The sequence below is a fragment of the Phoenix dactylifera genome, chromosome 4 (assembly GCF_009389715.1).
Source record: "Phoenix dactylifera cultivar Barhee BC4 chromosome 4, palm_55x_up_171113_PBpolish2nd_filt_p, whole genome shotgun sequence".
Taxonomy (NCBI): Eukaryota; Viridiplantae; Streptophyta; class Magnoliopsida; order Arecales; family Arecaceae; genus Phoenix; species Phoenix dactylifera.
In genome coordinates, this window is record NC_052395.1 from 23,980,395 (window position 1) to 23,999,843 (window position 19,449).

General features: G+C 41.0%; 1 protein-coding gene across 2 annotated transcripts; it reads right to left on the bottom strand.

Moving 5' to 3' along the window:
• Positions 1–13,144: 13,144 nt before the first annotated feature.
• On the bottom strand, positions 13,145–17,465 carry LOC103721340 (protein ACCELERATED CELL DEATH 6-like). Of its 2 annotated transcripts, XM_008811508.4 has the most exons (4): positions 17,354–17,465; positions 15,632–16,403; positions 14,890–15,416; positions 13,146–13,908 (listed from the first exon to the last, which is right to left on the bottom strand). In XM_008811508.4, the coding sequence occupies exons 2-4, from the start codon at positions 16,224–16,226 to the stop codon at positions 13,363–13,365; spliced, it is 1,668 nt and encodes a 555-aa protein (XP_008809730.1). In that variant the 5' UTR covers positions 16,227–16,403; positions 17,354–17,465; the 3' UTR covers positions 13,146–13,362. The 2 variants fall into 2 exon arrangements, with proteins under 2 accessions (XP_038981844.1, XP_008809730.1); XM_039125916.1 differs by lacking the exon at positions 17,354–17,465 and having other exon boundaries at positions 13,145–13,908; positions 15,632–16,471.
• Positions 17,466–19,449: the final 1,984 nt, after the last annotated feature.

Consider the following 19,449-nt stretch of genomic DNA (forward strand, 5'->3'; position numbering starts at 1 on the left):
GCATCAAATATGATCAAGTGATGTAGGTTTTAGTGTATCTCATCAAAAAAAAAAAAAAGGATTTAGTGTAGGTGCAAATGGAAGGATCATACAATCATCTTTTATTCATCTGCATGAGAACTATATATGTGATCATGAATGCATGAAATTAGCATTATGAAACAGGTTGATATCAACACACACATATATATATATATATATATATATATATATATATATATATATATATATATATATATATATATATATATATATATATAACCATGACCAATACGACTGCCGACTCGCCGAGCACGTCCTGGTGCAGGGATGAGCCTGTCCCGGTCGCAGTGGCTCCATCTCCCCCTCTGCTTTTGTTGGCGAGAAGAGGGGGATTTGGGAGTGATTTATGGTGGATTCACTAAATGAGATTTGGTAAGGCACCTAATTAGGAGATGTTATGGTGGATTCACTAACAGAGATTGGGTAAGGCTCCTAATTAGGAGATGTGTTTGAATTAGATGCGGTTGTTATGGAGAGTTTTTCTCCTACGATTGTTTGCCTGTTTGGATCTGCCTTCTATTGTTGCCTTTGGCCTTTATATAGGTCTATGCTGGTGTATTCTTTGTTAACATAGTGAATAAAAAGATCCCATCTCTCTTCTCTCGTGGACGTAGGCTTTCAAGCCGAACCACGTAAAATTGTTTGTTCTCTGTTTCGTTCTTTGTTTTGACATGGTATCAGAGCAGGAAGAAGGCAAGGTCGATGCCATTGGTTTGAGTTGTTTGTCGATCTAGTTTTGGCACCAAAGGTTATCCGAATAAGTGTTTCTTTTAGATCGTTTTTTCTTCTGATCTGATTGTGTTTCCTCTCCTTATGTCACGCCCCGAACCCAGCACCCGGGTCCGGTACGCGACCGGCCGCATGAGCCCTAGAGCAGTGCCCTAAAGATCATGCAAGGCCTATGATTAACAAGAATTCCAATAAATCCACAACTAATTTAGAAATTCAAATAGACAAATCCGACATGTCCAAATAAACAAATTAGTTCAATTACGAGCTCTTCAAATGTTCATCGACATCAAAGAAGGATAAACAACTAACTAACTAATGACTCTGGTGCTCGCACTCTGCGCCCATCCCATCCAAAACTATGCAACCTGCAACTCTGGTAAAGAAAAAGAAGAAAAGGGGGTGAGCTTTACAGCCCAGTAAGAATTCCTACACATCCATACCAACACAATAATAATATGAATTTGAAAGCCACGACAAATTGATGCACATTTCATGAAATCATAAACCGGCTATCAAAAGACTCAAATAATCAATATAAGTATGTACGTCAAATATCAATGAAAGTCCAACCACGCAAGAATGATATAGCATACGATAGCTCATAAATCTTCATTAATGTTTTCAATGCTTTTTCTTTCCATTCTATATTAACTTGATCCGGATCAATTATCTTTCCGACTTTGGGCTACATCCCGGTCACGTTTCCGGCCCGTGACGGGGCAATCGATAGTATCACATTTCCAGCCTGTGACGGGGCAATCGATAGTATCACATTTCCAGCCTGTGACGGGGCAATCGATAGTATCACATTTCCAGCCTGTGACGGGGCAATCGATAGTATCACATTTCCAGCCTGTGACGGGGCAATCGATAGTATCACATTTCCAGCCTATGACGGGGCAATCGATGGTATCACATTTCCAGCCTGTGACGGGGCAATCGATAGTATCACATTTCCAGCCTGTGATGGGGCAATCAATAATAACGAGATAAGCCCAAAGTCCCTGTTCATTTAATCAATTCACAAACACACATCCATTCCCTTTTCCACTTTATTTCCGGCCTAGACTAACCATGGTCACGTTTCCGGCCCGTGACAGGGCAATCGCTATAACATGGTTAGTCCATACCACCACATCCATAATTTCAATTATGCAGGTATAAGTTATACACATACAAGCATCCATCACACTACCAACCACAAGCCAACACGATCAAAATATAATTAAATATAAAACTATTTTGCTTTGTCTGGATCATAGCATATCAAACATATATAGTGCAAAAATATGTATATCATGTAGGATTGGCGTACAAGGATTCTTACTGAAATTGTAGACAGACTCAAATACAGATCTGGATCACAACCTACGAGCTGGGGTGCTGAGTCCCCTGATCAAAACCTCCTGGCACCGCTGACTCTTCCCCTACAACATCAATTATAAATCACAAACTAAATTATTTAATATTTAAATATTCTAAACCATAATTCACATCTACTATGGGGTCCATCACCAGATCCCCAAACATCTCAATCCCTCCAGATCTAGGGTAGTCGGGGTGGCCCGACTCCCACCTTGCACCATCGGCCTATGTCGTCGCCAGCCGTGGCCGCAGCCATGCCGGCGACGATGGCCGGTCCCGATGAAGAGACCAACATAAAGGGATGATTCCTCTCTCTTCATGGTTGGGAATACATCTCCCTCCCTCAAATCCTTTTTGATCCAAGGGCAACAACCATGGTGGTTGTGCCCTCTCCTTCCCCAACCCGACAACACCACAGGCCGAACTATCGCTGGCCGTCTCTGCTGCAGTCGCCGGCGATGGTGGCCGGCCAAAAGAAAGAGAGAAGAGGGGGTCCCTCTTCTTCTTCTTTCCCAAACAACCGAAAGGGTCCCCCCCTTTCCTTCATCACCAACCGAAGATCCACTGACAGTGGATCGACCTCCCACCCGGCGGCAACCCCAGTGGCCTCCTCCCTGCCGTCGTCACCGCCGGTGGCCAACCGCCGTCGTCGCCGGCCGGCGGCTAACCAACGAGGGGAAAGAGGAGGAGAGGACGGGATCACGAGGAAGAAGGCCTCGGATCCGCCATCCCCCATCTCCAAGCAACCTACAATCCCTCCCAAATCCTCCCACAAACTCGATCAACCCCCAATGCCATGGATCCCGGCCAACAGGCGGCCGGCGGCGACGAAATCCGAAGGAGAAAAGCCGAAACAGGGGTACCCTGTTTCGGATCCTTCTCCGACGGTCTCGTCGGTCAAATCCCCACCATCACCGCCCTAAGTCTAGGAAATGAAGCGCAAAGAAAGGATCCACGCTTACCTCGGTCCGATGGGTGCTCCGGCGGCCTTTCCGGCGAGGAATCGGCGGAGAAATGGAGGGTCTTCACCGAAGGAAAGAGGAAGGCTTCCCCCCCCTCGGCGGCCGGCTGGATCTCCCTCTCCGGCGCTCGATCCCCTCCGGCGAGTCGCCTCCCCCGACGACCGACCTCCCCTCACGCCGCCGCCCCACCCCCTTCACCCCTCTCTCTGCGTTTCCCCTTCCACGATCGTGCCTAGGGCACGATCGTATTTGATAGATGGGCCCGGCTTCTTCGGGCCGGCCCATCAAACCATTTTTTTTTTTTTTGGTTCCGGGTATTACATACTCTCCCCCTTAAAAAAAATTTCGTCCTCAAAATTAACTTACTTGAAGCCTCAAACTTTAAAAATATGCATCCGTCATATCATCCCTGAGATCTTAAATAGTCTCCCTCTCGGAGTAACTACTCACAAGATTTTGACATACAAAAATCACAGCATCTCAAAACTTGATCCTTTTTATTTACCACACATAGTAAGTTCTTTTAATCTCCTTCAAAAGAATTCCAAACTTCCAACCTTAGATTAAAATGCCATAATTATATCCCAAGAAATTAATTTCTCTTGATTCTACACAGAGATCATAATTGGCTTGACAGAAATAGGAGAAATCTTTAGTATCAAATGCTCTTAATATTCTATAATCATTTTTCTTTTCTTAACTTTGCCTGTGATTAAATAATCAACCTTTATCATAGGAAAACCGCAAACCTGTTCAAATAGGCATATTAACAATGTCAGAGCTAGGAGTCGAAGAACTATGTTAAATCATTCCAGGCCCAAGCTTAATCACAAAGCTATCAATCCGTCAACGCTAAATTTGAGATGCCCCAAAATTCTTCTTAGAATTATCAAAAATAGGAGAGCCCACAACTACTTTCAGTAGGCAAAGAATCAACGACATTCCCCTCTACTAGAAGACTAACTCAAGTCTTCCATAATAATACCTTTCAGATCAAGGTATTATTATTATTATTTTAATCGGCTTCAAAATAACTCAAACCACTACACTTCCGCTGCGCACTCTCTGATTTAATTCATTTAATTCTCTAAAGCCACAAAATGATTTCTGACTAAAGTATCACTTTGCATTGAGACTAAGAAACTCCAAATTTCAAATTTCCAAGTAGAACTAGAGCAAAACCTCTAGATCTTTTTGTCCTCAATTTATATAGAGTGTACATACCATAACTAACCCCCGATCCTTTAGTCAAGTTTAAGGTCACTATGTGATCTCCACAACCTTTTTAGAATCCAAAATATCTAGGTTTAATTTAAAGGGGGTAATTCTTGTATTCTCTTTGCAATTTAATTAGAAAATCTACATTGATTTTCCTTCCAACAGAATTTACCTCAAACTCAATGGGTTAGAACTGTTGAGCCAATATCACTATGAGTAGGAATTAACTCTATCAACCACCAAATCCTTCTTTACCAAAATCTTTAATGTCTATGATCAATGCTACCCATGATAACTCACATAAGCATCTCAAAATCGAAATTTCTACTCAATTTTGTATTTTACAATGACAAAGATTTCTAGTTAGGTCATAAACCTTGACTTGAGTTCAAGTTAACACATCCAATAGTTTCCAACAATTATAAGAAAAATTCAGGAGCCCAATCCAGATATACAAATTCAAATAATTAGAATACTCCACCAATTTGCATACTCTATAGCCTCAAAATAATCAAATACATCAATAGAAAATAGGTCTAATTACAATATTCAACATGCCAATACCAGATATAATCCACATACATATTCAACTTCGAAGAACATTCCTTTCAATATTATGAAATCTTCTTAACTCACTCCAATACTATGGAAGATCTACGTACAAATCCCACTCTAATAATTAGCAGCAAAACCAAAAGTACGATCGCATCAAAACCCATATTAAGTTTGAACTTACAGGTCATTTAAATAATATCTGCACATGGTATAACCGATATGCCATTGTTGACCTTCCTATACTTATCTTAGGTCAAACCTCTCTTATCATGATCAAAGACAATTTATACTTTCCTTCTACACTCATCGAAAACCAAATCCGATGCATACATTTTATCACAATACCTAGTGATCTTACATCTTAAGCACTGAATTTAATTGTCATGTTCCAAGTAATCATAACCTTAAGCTATGATATATTTCTGTCACAATCCCTAGTGATCTTAAACATATGCTCAGATTCCAACTGGTCACATTTTCCAATAATCTTAAACCTCAAACTTTAATGCCACTAAGGTCACAGTCCCTAGTGGTCTTAAATCTTAGATTACAATATCATTTCTGTTACAATCTCATGTGATCATAAACCAAGACTCTGATAGTTTTTCTATCATAATTCTCCACTAATACTCACCTGAACTTAAACCCTAGGATACCTCAACCTTAAGCTCTGATACCACTCTGTCACGCCCCGAACCCAGCACCCGGGTCCGGTACGCGACCGGCCGCATGAGCCCTAGAGCAGTGCCCTAAAGATCATGCAAGGCCTATGATTAACAAGAATTCCAATAAATCCACAACTAATTTAGAAATTCAAATAGACAAATCCGACATGTCCAAATAAACAAATTAGTTCAATTACGAGCTCTTCAAATGTTCATCGACATCAAAGAAGGATAAACAACTAACTAACTAATGACTCTGGTGCTCGCACTCTGCGCCCATCCCATCCAAAACTATGCAACCTGCAACTCTGGTAAAGAAAAAGAAGAAAAGGGGGTGAGCTTTACAGCCCAGTAAGAATCCCTACACATCCATACCAACACAATAATAATATGAATTTGAAAGCCACGACAAATTGATGCACATTTCATGAAATCATAAACCGGCTATCAAAAGACTCAAATAATCAATATAAGTATGTACGTCAAATATCAATGAAAGTCCAACCACGCAAGAATGATATAGCATACGATAGCTCATAAATCTTCATTAATGTTTTCAATGCTTTTTCTTTCCATTCTATATTAACTTGATCCGGATCAATTATCTTTCCGACTTTGGGCTACATCCCGGTCACGTTTCCGGCCCGTGACGGGGCAATCGATAGTATCACATTTCCAGCCTGTGATGGGGCAATCGATAGTATCACATTTCCAGCTTGTGACGGGGCAATCGATAGTATCACATTTCCAGCCTGTGACAGGGCAATCGATAGTATCACATTTCCAGCCTGTGACGGGGCAATCGATAGTATCACATTTCCAGCCTGTGACGGGGCAATCGATGGTATCACATTTCCAGCCTGTGACGGGGCAATCGATGGTATCACATTTCCAGCCTGTGACGGGGCAATCGATGGTATCACATTTCCAGCCTGTGACGGGGCAATCAATAATAACGAGATAAGTCCAAAGTCCCTGTTCATTTAATCAATTCACAAACACACATCCATTCCCTTTTCCACTTTATTTCCGGCCTAGACTAACCATGGTCACGTTTCCGGCCCGTGACAGGGCAATCGCTATAACATGGTTAGTCCATACCACCACATCCATAATTTCAATTATGCAGGTATAAGTTATACACATACAAGCATCCATCACACTACCAACCACAAGCCAACACGATCAAAATATAATTAAATATAAAACTATTTTGCTTTGTCTGGATCATAGCATATCAAACATATATAGTGCAAAAATATGTATATCATGTAGGATTGGCGTACAAGGATTCTTACTGAAATTGTAGACAGACTCAAATACAGATCTGGATCACAACCTACGAGCTGGGGTGCTGAGTCCCCTGATCAAAACCTCCTGGCACCGCTGACTCTTCCCCTACAACATCAATTATAAATCACAAACTAAATTATTTAATATTTAAATATTCTAAACCATAATTCACATCTACTATGGGGTCCATCACCAGATCCCCAAACATCTCAATCCCTCCAGATCTAGGGTAGTCGGGGTGGCCCGACTCCCACCTTGCACCATCGGCCTATGTCGTCGCCAGCCGTGGCTGCAGCCATGCCGGCGACGATGGCCGGTCCCGATGAAGAGACCAACATAAAGGGATGATTCCTCTCTCTTCATGGTTGGGAATACATCTCCCTCCCTCAAATCCTTTTTGATCCAAGGGCAACAACCATGGTGGTTGTGCCCTCTCCTTCCCCAACCCGACAACACCACAGGCCGAACTATCGCTGGCCGTCTCTGCTGCAGTCGCCGGCGATGGTGGCCGGCCAAAAGAAAGAGAGAAGAGGGGGTCCCTCTTCTTCTTCTTTCCCAAACAACCGAAAGGGTCCCCCCCCTTTCCTTCATCACCAACCGAAGATCCACTGACAGTGGATCGACCTCCCACCCGGCGGCAACCCCAGTGGCCTCCCCCCTGCCGTCGTCACCGCCGGTGGCCAACCGCCGTCGTCGCCGGCCGGCGGCTAACCAACGAGGGGAAAGAGGAGGAGAGGACGGGATCACGAGGAAGAAGGCCTCGGATCCGCCATCCCCCATCTCCAAGCAACCTGCAATCCCTCCCAAATCCTCCCACAAACTCGATCAACCCCCAATGCCATGGATCCCGGCCAACCGGCGGCCGGCGGCGACGAAATCCGAAGGAGAAAAGCCGAAACAGGGGTACCCTGTTTCGGATCCTTCTCCGACGGTCTCGTCGGTCAAATCCCCACCATCACCGCCCTAAGTCTAGGAAATGAAGCGCAAAGAAAGGATCCACGCTTACCTCGGTCCGATGGGTGCTCCGGTGGCCTTTCCGGCGAGGAATCGGCGGAGAAATGGAGGGTCTTCACCGAAGGAAAGAGGAAGGCTTTCCCCCCCTCGGCGGCCGGCTGGATCTCCCTCTCCGGCGCTCGATCCCCTCGGGCGAGTCGCCTCCCCCGACGACCGACCTCCCCTCACGCCGCCGCCCCACCCCCTTCACCCCTCTCTCTGCGTTTCCCCTTCCACGATCGTGCCTAGGGCACGATCGTATTTGATAGATGGGCCCGGCTTCTTCGGGCCGGCCCATCAAACCATTTTTTTTTTTTTTGGTTCCGGGTATTACACCTTATCAATGGGAGAATCTGATATTAATCCTAGTTGGAAGTTATTAACTGTTCCGTTGAATGGTATTAACTATATATCTTGGTCTCATGCTGTGACGCTGTCTCTTGGGGGCAAGAGAAAGTTGGGTTTCATTGATGGTAAAACTTCCTGTCCTGAAAAAACTGATTCGAAATTTGAAGAGTGGATATGTAATGATCAACTCATTAGATCATGGCTTCTCAATTCTATGGAGCCACAAATTGCTGATATCTTTACCTTTTCCGACTCCGCAAAAGAATTATGGGATTCGGTTTCAGATCTGTATGGTAATCAAAATAATGCTGCTCGCATCTTTGAATTAAAGCGGGAGATTGCTGCAGCAGACCAAGGTGACAAAACCTTCATCGAACATCTCAGGGGTCTTAAGAAAATGTGGGATGAGCTTGACATGTATCGCCCACCTACTATTGATGCGAAGACTTTTCTGAAACGAGCAGAAGAGGACAAAAATTTTTCACTGTTGAGTAGCTTGAAACCAGAATATGAGAATCTCAGAAGTAACATACTCATGAATCCCTCACTTCCACATTGTCTAGTCTGTGCTCTACTATTCAAAGAGAAGAGACTCGGAAAAAGGCTATGAGTGGCGATATGAAATCAATATCTGATAGAACTGAATCCAGTGCTTTTCTATCTGAGAAATATGAAAAGAAGAAGGTCTCTGGTAGTGCAAAAGAAAAGAATTACAAGAATAAAACTAGGAAGGAATTTTTTTTCTTGCGAACATTGTGGAAAAAATGGCACACCAAGGACCGTTGTTAGGATCTTCATCCTTATCTCAGGCCTAATCTTGGTAGCATTGATAAAAAGGAGCAAGCAACGGCCGTAGATACATCGATCTCAATACAACATTTAAGTCATCTACTTCAACAACTCAGTAAGTCTGTCACATCTGAACCAGATTCCTCCACTCATGTGTCAGGTAACCTTCAAGCTCTCTTTAGTTCTTCCAGTGTCAATACTTGGATAGTTGATTCTGGAGCAACAGATCATATGGCCAACGATTCTACTTATTTGCTTGATTTTTCTGATAGTTCCAACAAACATGTTGTTTCTGTTGCTAATGGGACCACAGTTCCAGTTTTGGGATCTGAAAAAATTAACTTATTCTCTGGCTCTCCGAGTTCAAATGCTCTATTTGTTCCTTCATTTTCTTCACAACTTCTTTCAGTTGGAAAAATTACATGCTCACTAAATTGCAATGTTATTTTTCCCCCACTGCTGTTACCTTTCAGGATTGAACATCAGGGAGGAAGATTGGTGAGGGAGTTTATTCTCATGGTCTCTACTTGTTCAAACCGTTTGACAGATCATGTCACACTAGTGGTTTAACAGAAAGTCATGTTTTGCATCAACGGCTTGGACATCCATCCAACCATATTCTATCCTGTCTTTTTCCTTCATTACTCATTGAGTCCTCTACTTGTGATGTTTGTCAGTTATCTAAGCAGACTCGTTTACCTTTTGATAATTCAAAGTCTTTGACTGCTGACTTCTTTGAATTAATTCATTCAGATTTATGGGGTCCTGCACCTATTGATTCTTGTGATGGCTATAAATACTTTGTGTTGTTTATTGATAATCGATCTTGTGCTACCTGGATATACTTATTGAAATCTAAAACTGATGTGTGCTCTGTTTTCAAAGAATTTCATAGTATGGTGATGAATCAATTTGGTGCTAAAGTAAAATTTTTTCGATCTGATAATGGTTCTGACTTTGTCAAAGGTATTTTACCTGATTATTTACGCAGCCAAGGAATCATTCATCAAACAACCTATGTCGGTACTCCACAGCAGAATGGTGTTTCTGAAAGAAAAAACCGCCATATACTAGAGATCACCCAAGCTCTTTTGTTTCAAATGAATGTTCCAAAAAAGTATTGGTCACATGGAGTTTTGACTGCAGTCTATCTAATCAATCGACTTCCTAGTCGTGTTCTCGATTTCAAGTCACCTTTGGAAGTTCTTTTAAACTGCAAGCTTGATATCTCACACTTGCGGATTTTTGGCTGTGTATGTTATGTTCATCAACAGGCGATTCATCGTGATAAGCTGGATGCTCGTGCCACTTGTTATGTATTTCTCGGGTATTCTTCTACAAAGAAAGGGTACAAGTGTTATGATCCAATATCACGAAAGTTAGTTATTTCTCGTGATGTTCGATTTGATGAGTCTAAGCCTTTCTTTCAAGCCAAAAAGGAGGATGGAAATTTGCCGCAGGGGGGAGTACTTGTCTGATTTGGTACCACTTCCAACAGCGAGCGTCAATCCTATGGTGACTGAGGAACAAGAACCAGAACAGGTACAAACTATGGCTGACACGGAGCTTGGATCTTTGGCACTAGAGGACTCTGCTCAGTCTAATATTTTTCCTACCAAAATTATCCCACGGTGGTCAAGTAGAGAGTCGCGCCCTCCAGCTGCAATGAAAGACTTCTTTACTTATCATGCAGTATCTTATCCAATACAAGACTATGTGACATATGATAAAGTTACTCGTTCTCATGTTGCATTCTTAAGTGCTATATCTAATGAGAATGAACCAACAAACTTTTAAGAAGCCAACTCCAAGCCTGTTTGGAAACAAGCTATGAAAGAAGAACTCCAAGCTCTTGATGAGAATAAAACTTGGACTATTGTCCAGCTGCCATTGGGAAAGAAATCTGTGGGATGTCGTTGGGTATACAAGATCAAGTATAACAGTGACGGTACCATAGAACAATATAAAGCAAGACTTGTTGCTAAGGGATTTACTCAGACATATGGAGTAGACTACACAGAAACTTTTGCTCCAGTTGCTAAGACGAATATTTTTCGGGTTCTCCTATCTCTTGCTATCAATTATGGTTGGAAACTCTTTCAGATGGATGCAAAGAATGCCTTCTTACATGGCGATCTAGAAGAGAAAGTTTATATGAGTATTCCACTAGGACATCATCTAGTGAACAAGCCCGATCTGGTATGCAAGTTGAATAAAGCTATCTACGGTCTCAAGCAATCACCACGACAGTCATGTGCTAATAAATATTGGGCTTAAAGAAGCAGTGCAGATCCTTCCATGCTTGTTAAGAAAGGTTTTTTTGGCACCACTATTGTTCTTGTTTATGTGGATGACATAGTAATCACTGGAGATGATCAATGTGAAATTTCAAAACTCAAGGCTCTTCTTCATATAAAATTTTCCATTAAAGATTTGGGTGTTTTAAAATATTTTTTGGGATTAGAAGTTGCTTATTCAAATAAAGGCATCTTTCTTAATCAAAGAAAGTATGTGATGGATTTATTACATGAACAGGAAAAATAGGAGTGAAACCTGTTGACACTCCTATTGAGAGTGGAGGCAATTTTTATGCGGATGGTGAACTGCTGTCTGATGTTGGTCAATTTCAGCGATTAGTTGGTAAACTAATCTATCTCACAATTACTTACCCTGATATTTCTTATGCAGTGAGCTTGGTTAGTCGCTTTATGCATGCTCCACGAGTTAATCACATGACGACTGTTAATAGAATACTGCAATACTTAAAAGGATCACCTGGAAGAGGTATATGGATGCAAAGGAATAGACATAGTTATATTAGTGCCTATACCGATGCTGATTGGGCAGGATGTTAGATAGATAGAAGATCCACAACAGGATATTGTACATTTGTGGGTGGTAACTTGGTGATATGGAAAAGTAAAAAATAGAATGTTGTAGCACGTTCAAGTGCTGAAGCAGAATATAGAGCCATGGTATCCACTACGAGTGAAATTATTTGGCTTCATGCTTTGTTGCAAGATTTGGGATTTGACTCATCGCAATCAACGAAATTTTTTGCGATAATCAAGCTGCAATTCATATTGCTTCAAATCCTGTGTTTTATGAGCGAACAAAACATATTGAGTTTGATTGCTATTTTGTTCGAGAAAATGTTCAAGCCAAAATTATTTGTACTCCTTATATTCGTATTAATCAACAACTAGCTGATATTTTCACAAAAGGTTTACCAGCAGCCCGATTCCAAGAGATCTTGTCCAAGCTGGGTGCTATTGATATCTTCGCACCAACTTGAGGGGGAGTGTTGGCGAGAAGAGAGAGATTTGGGAGTGATTAGGAGATGTGTTTGAATTAGATGTGGTTGTTATGGAGAGTTTTTCTCCTATGATTGTTTGCTTATTTGGACCCGCCTTCTATTGTTGCCTTTGGCCTTTATATAGGTCTATGCTGGTGTATTCTTTGTTAACATAGTGAATAAAAAGATTCCATCTCTCTGCTCCCGTGGACGTAGGCTTTCAAGCCGAACCACGTAAAATTGTTTGTTCTCTGTTTCGTTCTTTGTTTTGACAGCTTCTACCCGTGGCTTTTCCAGAATCTTTCGAACTACACTCTCCAATCCCTCCCTCGCTGCAGCGCGCAGTGGCGTCTCCCTCTTGAGGCTCGTCGCATACACCACTATCTCGAAGTCAGCTGGCCAATTCATGGCATAACTGGCCAGCAACTTCACCATCTTTATGAGGAGGTTTTCACATCATTTGAGGATTTCCCTGGCAAAATCTTTATGGCCTAGCTATGCGGGGAGAGCAGTATTGTCTTGGGGAGTCAAAAAGATTTGACAACCCAAAAATATCATAATCATAACATCAAAGAGTTCCACCTCTTCTTTCTCATGCATCGTTCATGCTCACCAATAGTAAAGTTACATAACAAAAATACGAAACTCTGATATTCAAAATTTAAAACAAACCAATGGGCAATGGATACCTGACATCAAATCATAAAGGTCCCAATCAAATAAAACAGATGATCCAAATTTTCTACAACTACTGCTACCAGTTTAGATGCTTAAATACCAATTGTCGGCTAGGTATATATGATTCCAAAACAGTCTTCAAAGAACAAATCAAGTTGCAAACATGTATATAGAGTCAATAACCATATAATAGTTCGCATGGCTTACAAACCTTCACAAAAGACACTTTCAATGCTTTCCCAGAAAATTGTAACCATCATCATCACCATATCTCGATGAACAAGATGACCTAAAGTGGGCCTCAGAACAAAGCCAGCAGATAACCGTAAAGGGAACAACCCCCAAGTTCATAAGATTCCCATCTAAATACTCCAATATATATAAGGATCTCTACACCCTCTCCTGGTTCAAAGGCAATCAAATCTCCTCACAATGGGATGAACAGAACATTTTTGCCCAGTATGGCGAGAACAAGTAATGGAGCGCTGCAACCAATCAAGATCACCACAATAGCTAACCAAAGGCTCTCCTCATGGACCACCAGGTACACTGCTGACATCAACGTCACGATCATCGCCAAGCATGCAACCACGATGAGCCTATGGCCCCAAGCCAGCTGATCGAGCTTGAACCGAACTGGGTCCTTCCATGCCCATATGAAGCAGAACACAACCACAAGAGAGCTGCACATTGCGATGGTGTTGGAGATCACGAAGACCTTGAAGGCTGCCTGCTTTCCAAGTATGGCGAAACCGTATTTTTGATCGAAACCTCCCGGCATGGTGAAGGTGGCAGCGAAGGTGACTGTTGCAATGAGTGCGGCCACCCAAGTGTAGGTCTCTATACTTAATCTGTAGTGCTCATCGGCCTTTGACATCTTCTTCCTAAGGGAGTGAGATATGCTTACGGTGCCATGCTGTTGTTTCTTGAGTACGTTTGCTTCGTGCTTCTTCAATTTCTTCCAAATGTACAACTGGTTGAAGAGCAACGGTTTAGTATTAATTAAAATTAGGTTATTATGTTTTTGAGTTCACTTTTTTATGACAAGGATGCCATGATGTCAACAATTTAGTATTATGTAAACATGAAATGAAAATATATCGAATCTAATGTCCTGTTGGCAATGATAACTAGAGTGGGTACAAGATCAAAAGGTAGTGTGTTCGCAGCAATCCTTGCTACCGAACTACGAAAGTATAGATCACTATTCCTTAATATGCAATGGATTCTTCACAGTCCAAGTTGAAGAAGAAAGTGATAAATTTGACAGGCGAAGGAAGAACTTCTGAAAAAATGGGTGTTTCATCCTCCTCAATAAATTGGGTGTGGATTAAAGTTGCATGAGAAATAAAAATATTTGCTATGTAGCTGATTGTAAAAGTTGTTCTATAATTAGAATTCTCAAGGACTTCCCATTATGATGTAGTGAATCCAATTTGACTACAGAAAAGAAAAGATCAAATTTTGATCAGCTACGACATAGATATACGCTTGTGTTCGCATGATGTGAACATATACAGTATCTTAACGCAAGTCAAAATGCATGTGATCTTTAACTTACGGTAGTTTGATATTGGACCTATCCTAGCTTATGTTATTGAAGACATGTTGCTTTTAGTTAGCATATAGTTACAGATGCCAAGCATGCTACGTTAATTCAGCATACGCATGCATCACATGTAGTTCCTAAAGCTTTTGTATTTAGAATAATTAGTTTATCTTCTAACATTATGTCAATACCTTGTCTCTTGGTACTAAGTTCTTGGAATCACTACTTTTATAGCAGTATAGAATGTTTAGCCTTTTAAAAGAGATATCTAGTTATGATTATTATAGGATTATTTAAAATTTTTAATAGAATAATCTGATTACAGAAATTGACAAATTGAAAATGGACCCTTTTTTTTAAACTTCACACACGCACACAAAAAAAGTCTGGGCCTCGGATCACTACCTCATACGTGTCCAGTTTGTCCAGAGATTCAACCAAATTTCTTGCAGTGAGTCCTTCATTATTCTTGATGCTTGAATCCACTCTCCTATCTTTCATAAGCGAGATAGACGACTGTATCCTAGAATGCTTTGCAGCCAGATGAAGAGGAGTGTTCCCGTCTTTATCACCTTGGTTGATTATCTCACCAAACGCCATGGTCTTCAATAGGCACTTCAGTGCGCCGACTCTTCCGCTCATGACGGCAATATGAAGAGCATTCATGCCCTCAGAATCAACCTGCTCGATTGCGACCGGACAACGTTTCAAGAGCTCTTTGATTGCATGATTAGAACCACAGTCAGCGGCTATGTGGAGGGGAGACCGCTTCTTAGAGTTTACGGAATAGATGAGTGAAGGTTTTTCATTTAATAGCATCTCTACGATCTTGGCATTGTTCTTTTGCGCAGCATAATGAAGAGCATTGTCCCCGGAGCCATCCGTAACTTTGAGGAAATCACTCCGTTTCTTCAACAACATCTCCACAATGCCTGTCAGGTAGGTAGGTAGGTTGTAAAAAGGTCACTCAGCAAATCAAACATGTGGCCCTTCGTAGTTTGAATTCGAAGGAGAGAGAGAGAGAGAAAATATACAGTGAAAATGGATGAAATGGCTGGTGGCCAAAGACCCCAGAATGCGTAAAGTTACGTGGATGGGGATGGCATCAATGAAGGATATATGTTCGGAGCAAAAAGCAAGAACTTACTATCATGACCGCCGAGCACGGCTTGGTGCAGAGGTGATCCTGTCCCAGTCTCCAACGCCTCCATCTCCGCCTCTGTTTCTACCCATGGATGCTGCAAAATCTTGCTTACAATCCCCTCCAACCCCTCCCTCGCTGCAATGTGGAGCGGCGACTCCTTCATAGAGTTGGCCAAATGCCCAACCGGGGGATCAGCATCCAGCAACCTCAACGCAATGTCAGTCTTCCGGTGTTTCACTGCCTCATGCAATGCAGTGTTACCTTTTATGTTGGTCATCCTGAATGGCTCCAATGCCTGCTCGACATCGGTGGGCCACTTAGAGACATGGTCGATCAGCGACGACACGATTTCCAGGTGCCCAGCCCTTGCAGCAATATGCAAGGGGGTCTCGCCCTGGGCGTTTTCGACGACGATGAGGCCACTGCATCTTTCTAGGATCTCCACGGCGATATCTCTGTGGCCTAATCTTGCTACCAGATGGAGTGCTGTGTTGCCTTGGGGAGTTGAAGACTGAAGAATCTTGTCGTCCTTTCCAACCATATCTCTCAAACTCTGAACATTTCCCTGAGTCACTGCTGTGTATAGTCTAAGATCCATGCTTGGTGCCGACAAGTTGTGGTGCTTCTCCCTCTCTCTCAACAATGAGGAAAGTGGAGGATGGAGGAACGGATGCCTATCACAGGGAGGACTTAAATGATGCAAGGCCTATGCCTGCCTTTCCTTCAAGTGCCTTCTCGGAATTTACACACAGAAAGCAGCTTCACAGAGCTTGTTCTGCGATGAAGTGATCAACTCGGTGATTATCATTGCTCCAGATATTTAAAGGCAAGGAAGATAGTGAGGAGCCAATATAAATTTTCTTATAAATAGGAACAAGAAGAAAAAACATTAGTGTAACATTCTAATTTCTCCGCTATGACAAATCGGATGAAGTTGCTTATCCACTAAAACAAAGAAAAGAAAAGAAAAGAAAAGAAAGTTCCTACTGCTTGGTGACAAAAAAAATTTCAGCATTACAAGCTCCTTGTTTCAATGCTGATTAAGTTTTCGCTTGGGGAGGGAGATTTATTCTTATTGCAGCAGCAGACAGATAGAATAATAAAATAAGAAAAGAAAAAAAAGAAAAGAAAAGTAAAAGTACACAATACTAATATTATGGCTCGGTCCACTGACTTGCATCCACAAGTAGAGACAATACAAAAGTTTTACTATAAAAACTGAAAATTACAGAGTACAAAAGTTTCTCATAAATCCTAGCTTCCAATACATCTAATTGCTAAAACACACGATTACTTTCTTCTTTTAGGGTTACAAAAAATGTGTATGTATATAAATATATATAGTAAGTTAATTTGGACTCGAATTCATATCCTACAATAATCAACTTTGTTCAGTCCTGCACCTTTATCCCTGACTAAATATTTGTGCAGCCCAAACAAAATATATATGGTGGCCAGAGAGAACATTTTTTTTTTTTTTTATAATAGAGCTCATGAAGTGAATTCATTTTTATCTTTCTGGAGCTTGTAAACTCAAGATGTACTCAATAATCCTACTTTTAAATCAACAATATTGCTTCACAATTTATCTATAGTCGATTTGTTTTGATGGTAGCTGTCTGTAATTCTCTCAAAACAATTGCAATTGTCTATAATAAAAATAAAGCGACTAAATATTCTAGGGAACGAACGGGTACCGTATCTATGTGGAGATCAACTACTTACCTTGCCCAAAAAGCAGTGTAGGAGCGTCTCAATCAGTGCGTTGATCTGAACACGGGGATCTGAAATGTTAGCCCACGATTAGAACTGAAGCAAGGATGGCTGGTGAGTTGATCTCTTGTGCCCGAAACGATTACGTTAAGTTTACCAAAAAGAGCGCCATTTATTGCTGCAGATTGCCATGGTTTTGTAACTTTGTACCTTGCTTGGATCCCTTGCCTCGAATGCTACTTTACCACTTTGTGAAGAATGGAATACGGAGTGCCTCGGGCATTCTTCAGGATCCTTTAATTTGGCTTCTTCCTTTTTAAATTTAAAGCTAAAGCGGAAGTGATGAACCATGTTCTCTCTGGAGGCATGTTTTTCTGGGTGCAACTTGACACATTAGCTAGGGGCTCAAGGCCGTGGCTCAGGAAGCATTGTTCCAGTTTACCTCTTAAGTTTTTTATGACATTTCATCATGGATTGTTCAAAAAATGGAAATGTAGGAAACTGTTGCTTTGATTTATCCTTCCCAACCTGCAGTAGATGGACTTTAAAATCCGGAGGTGAAGTCCTAGGAGTATAAACGAAGAGGTACGCTCTCTCCTTTCTCTCGCCGATGAAAGAGAGATTCTTCTTCTTCCTTGCTCTTTTTCCTTCGGCCTTTCGGGCTTAGCCTTAGCTTTATAAAAATTTTGATGAAACTTGAAACTTGAGCATGCCTTAGTTTTATATATATATATATATATATTGATGAAAAGGTTTAGATGAAGTTTTGAATATACATCTCCACACTACAAAAAACCTAGGCTCAGAGATTGTGACAACTACAGATTTTCTTTCTTTTCTTTTGAAATATAGGAGTGATCAGTCCTGCCGGATCAAAGAGTTTGCAAGGAAAAATTGGAAGCGAAGTGAAAACAAAACAAAAATGAGAAAGGAAGACAAAAGAAAGAAGTACAAGCAAGAGAGAACTAAGAAGAGGAAGAGATGAGATTAGACAACAATGCAACCGCCCTTCTAAAAGCCTGCTCATGCTTGGAAGCGTTATTACAATATTTTTTAAATTATTAGAAATCTTGAATTATTCCCAGTTTTTCTCTTAATTTAGTAATACTCTAAATTATACTCCGAAAATGAATTGATTTAGTAAAGAGGATTGAGACTGAATAATCGATCAATGGATTTCTTTTCCTAGTAAAGCTTAACTAATGAATTTTATTTGAGACTCAATAAAAGAGGGAGCGTTGTAATTGCAAATTATTATTATGAGGAAGGTTAGTTTTTATGTTTTTCTAATTCTTTCACTCATTCTTGTGCTTCTCCTTTCTCAAAATATAATTTGGCTTGTGATATTGACCTATCATGGATTACTTTTTCTTCCCCAAAAAAGATTGCTAGTTAAGAAATCTGAGATATTTGTGTACATTTTTCTTTTTTGCTTATGGAGAAAATAGTTAGGATCGTAAAACTGTCTACTACTTGAATCCAAGCCCTCGGATTTATGGATGCTTTTCTTTTTTTAGAAAAAGGCAAGGTGTACCCACTTGCTCTGCCAAGTTAGTGAAACATTATACAAAATGGAGAGTAAACATGTATCAGATCTGTACCAGAAAAGACACTTAGATCAGATCAAATCAAACAAGCCTACAAAAATCCTAGAGATTGATCACACTTAGGTTTTCTTTTTTAGCCTTGCACCTGACTTGCCAGATAACAAGACAGAGCAAAACCTGAGGTAGTTCCAGAACTTTCCCATAGAAAGCCTTCGCGGCATATAAACTATGGTACTTTAACATACTTTATTTTGACCTATGGTTAAGTTTATTTAATATGTGAACGCAAAAGAAGTCCTAATCATGATCTTTGGTTATCAGAGAACCCTGGGTTATTTCATTCTTGGTAACCTTGTTGAAGACAACCTTATGGGCTTTCATTATTCTTTTTAATACCGGCTTGCCTAGTAGATCATGCCATTAAGATGCGAAAATGATTACAAGACTTGAAAATTACATGATACAGGAATTGTTAAATTCAATGAATTATCCGCCCTGCTAGTTAAGGCCATCGATCTCAATTTTGCTTGACTTAAAACATAATATCCTCCAAACTTTTAA